The 3,707-nt window shown below is 43.6% G+C and overlaps 1 protein-coding gene across 1 annotated transcript; it reads left to right on the top strand.

The window, feature by feature from the left end:
* Positions 1-2,757: 2,757 nt before the first annotated feature.
* Positions 2,758-3,330, top strand: LOC135224767 (uncharacterized). Its single transcript, XM_064264091.1, has one exon. It carries the CDS (start codon positions 2,758-2,760, stop codon positions 3,328-3,330), a length of 573 nt encoding a protein of 190 aa, XP_064120161.1.
* The last annotated feature ends 377 nt before the right edge of the window (positions 3,331-3,707 follow it).

Genomic DNA, 3,707 nt, shown 5'->3' with positions numbered 1-3,707 from the left:
GGCTGAATTAGTGACAGCGTCAGCATCGCAGACTTGAAGGAGACGGACACTGCATGTCAATAAGGAATTTATGATTCCAGAGTCTACATTTCCACCTAGACATTCTGTCCCATTAAAATTCGAGGGAGAATGTTTTTGTAAGGAGGAGGAGGAAGATCTCTCTCTCTCTCTCTCTCTCTCTCTCTCTCTCTCTCTCTCTCTCTCTCTCTCTCATGTACATTAGTTAGTTGTATGTGCAGGGTTAACACTTGCTCACAAAGTGGCTGCCCCTATGCAAATGAAGTGGAAATGACTACCGACATAGCATATTTAGCTTATTTTGTCCATCTCGTATCCCTCTTCCTTTGCCGCTCAAATATCTCGTGTTCCAAGTTACCGCGAGAGAGAGCCGCTGCAAAGATTGGAAGTAGCTATCTAATGCTGGGGTCACACATACACGTATCACGACGGCGTATTCCCACGTATGTGGTTCGTGGGCATCTTCGCGGTAAAATGACCTTGAACAGCTGGTAAACAGGACGCGGGCTGACGGACGTAAAGCCAGCACCGTACTTTTCGCCGCAAATGTTCGCCCAACATTGTGGGGCCGGAGGGTACAAAAGGGCCGGACTGTAAACAGAGCTTGCAGTTCCCCTTGTCAACTTTGTGCAGCAAGTGTTCGCCACAGTTCTGAATCATCATGGATTAAACAAAACAGCAGCCTTAGGAACTTCGATAACAACTGATGAAATGAGATTCATTCGCAGCCACACAAAACTAATACAATAAAAATGCATTACAAGAGCCCAAGACTAACCCTAGAGCACTTAATGTGCACCAAAACACACATCAATTACACTTAAGTAAAATATGAAGCTATTCCAACTCAAAAACTACACAATGAAAAGGAAATGAACTGAAAAATAGAAAATAACAGAAAAAAAGACAGAAAGAGAGACTTCAATGAGTACCAGATAGAAAATAACCAGAATTATTAAGATACTTACAAAATACTTATAATATGAAATATAAATATATATTTAAAAGGACACTCACATTTAAAATATAAATATGTACATTATATACACTATAAGTTCTCGATGAAGCTCGAAAGAGAGAGAGAGAGAGAGATAGAGAGAGAGAGAGAGGAAGCGAGAGCGCGAGAGAGAGAGAGAGAGAGAGAGAGAGAGAGAGAGAGAGAGAGAGAGAGAGAGAGAAGAGAATTAAAAGCACGCCAAAGTACTTAGAGTTCCTTTTTTTCTCAGATGTAGTTTTGTAGTTTGTGTTGGAAAATTTTGCTTTTGTCTTATGTGCATATTTTGGTCATATATTATTTTGTCTTGCGTTTGTTTTTTTCATTTCATATGTCGTGACTCTGATGTTTGTTTGCTACTTTCAAAGTGAATACAAAAAAATGTCTTTATTTAAAATGATTTATTGTATTGAAATAGTTTTACATGTCTTATGTGGCACTGCTGACCTGAAGGCGCCGACCTGATCTTTTTTATACCGCGTTACAGCGTTGCCACGTCGTACAGGGTTGTAAACGAGCTAGTCTATTTCCCCGTAAGCTACCGCGCAAAGAGGAGACCCACGTGCTTCGCGGTGAGAAGAAAACCGCGGTGCGAACGATGCCTATGAGACCAGCGCCTACCCCGTTGCAGTCACCGTGGGTCCCACGTAAAACGCCTGGAGCTACATCAGGTGACATTTGGCGTGACCATCCACGACTTGTTTTCCACATTTCAAAACTGGAGTGGGCTAAGGCGCTCCAATGGGTGGAACTCAACGCCCGGCCGACCCGTCACCGTACGTCCACGATTTTATGTTTGTTTTACGGAACATTTACGGTTTACTGACGTAAGCTGTTGCCAACTACCAATTTCCGCGCATGCGTGGGCGTGCATGCGTTGATACGTGAATGTGTGACCTTAGCATAAAGTGGCGGCCATATTGGATGCGGGCAAGTGTGCCCGGGTTCGTCTTCAGATGGTTATTTGTCCTTACTAGCGAACGCACATTTCAGAGGACTGCTAACCCTTGCTTCACTTGTTGCGTCCCAATTCAGGATAACTGGATACCGCCTTTGGATATCTACGGTAAACCTAGGACGAACTCGAGTATTGCCTCGGCCTGTTTTCTTTCCTACTGATGTATTTCCTCGACTTTTATGAACCTCTCTAAGTATGTCCCGTGCTCGCCACCCGAATTTCTCTCTCTCCAGTTATATCAGCAAACCCTCCTTTTGATCCCCTAGTGGACCTTTCTCTCAGCTTACTACCCATCGTTTGCATGATAGTATAATTCCAATTTGCAAACAAAGCAGTATAAGTGAGTTTCGATTGCCTGCGCCACTCGTGAACACGTTGCTAGTTTGTGAATCCTCATCATTTCTATTTCAGGGTATTAATTAACGCTTCAGTTTTCAAAATAATCACTTTCCTTCATCACTACGTAGACTGATGATTTGTCACCTTTCCGTATGATGATGTCTGGGTTGCTACGTAGTTCTTTAGCGGCTTCCCTCATCTCCTTGGCTTTGGAAATGTCCTCTCTGCCGTCCTGCTTCTCCAACAAGTTCATCAATGACAGTAGGTGTTAGTTCTAGCTTACCATCATCTCGGAGTTGTAAAAGTCGATATATAAGGGCCTCCGTTTCTATTCTCTTGGCTTCGGGAAGCCGCTAAAGAACTACGTAGCAACCCAGACATCATCATACGGAAAGGAGACAAATCATCAGTCTACGTAGTGATGAAGAAAAGGGATTATTTTGAAAAGATGGATAGGATCCTCCTTGACACTTCCAAATTCCAACGTTTATCAAAGGACCCCACCGAGGACCTCGGAAAAAAAGTGTCAAGGCTTGTGATTAGGGCCAATAATCAGCAAGACGTCGTAAAATTCCCTAAGGTAAAAGGAGACTATGGGCCTGGTTACTGCTACAGGACAGTGAAAACGCACAAGGCAGGCAACCCCCTAAGGCCCATCATCTCTCAGATGACATCCCCAACCTACAGAATAGCAAAGGTCCTGAATGATTTGCTGGTACCTTATATACCCGGTGCATATTCGCTGAAATCAGCGGTGGAGTTTATTGATCTCTTACAGGAAAAAGGACCAGAAGACGACATTGCCTCACTCGACGTTGAGAGTTTTTTTACGAATGTTCCAGTCGAAGAAACGATCGACATCATCCTTGATCGTGTATACAGGTCCGAGAAGAACCCACTGCCCATTTCCGAAGATGTCCTCCGAGATATGCGGAAGGCTAGTACTAAGGAGCGCCCTTTCCTCTCTAATCAGGGGGAATTATTTCGACAAATAGACGGAGTCGCCATGGGATCCCACTAAGGGTTTTTTTTGCAAATATGTACATGGCCACCGTCGAAGAAAAGACCTTTAGAGAACATAAAAAACCTAGGATTTATGGGCGATATATCGACGATATTTTCGTCACAATAAAAGAACCTGACGATGCCAGAAAACTAGCAGATACTCTGAAAAGTAACTCAGTGCTCAACTTCACCACAGAGCACAGCCAACAGAAGACTTTGCTATTTTTTTTATGTCCTCGTAAAACAACAAGAAGGACAGTTTAAGAAGACCGTTTATACGAAAGCAACGAATGCTGGCCGTTGCTTGAACGCACGCGGGGAATGCCCGGACACATACAAAAAGTCTGTCGTGAGTGTGTATGTCAACTGAGCCTTCACACACAGCTCATCATG

This window comes from Macrobrachium nipponense, chromosome 12, assembly GCF_015104395.2.
Source record: "Macrobrachium nipponense isolate FS-2020 chromosome 12, ASM1510439v2, whole genome shotgun sequence".
Classification (NCBI taxonomy): Eukaryota; Metazoa; Arthropoda; class Malacostraca; order Decapoda; family Palaemonidae; genus Macrobrachium; species Macrobrachium nipponense.
Note: the sequence above shows the minus strand (reverse complement) of the source record. Positions and strands in the feature narration are given on the sequence as shown.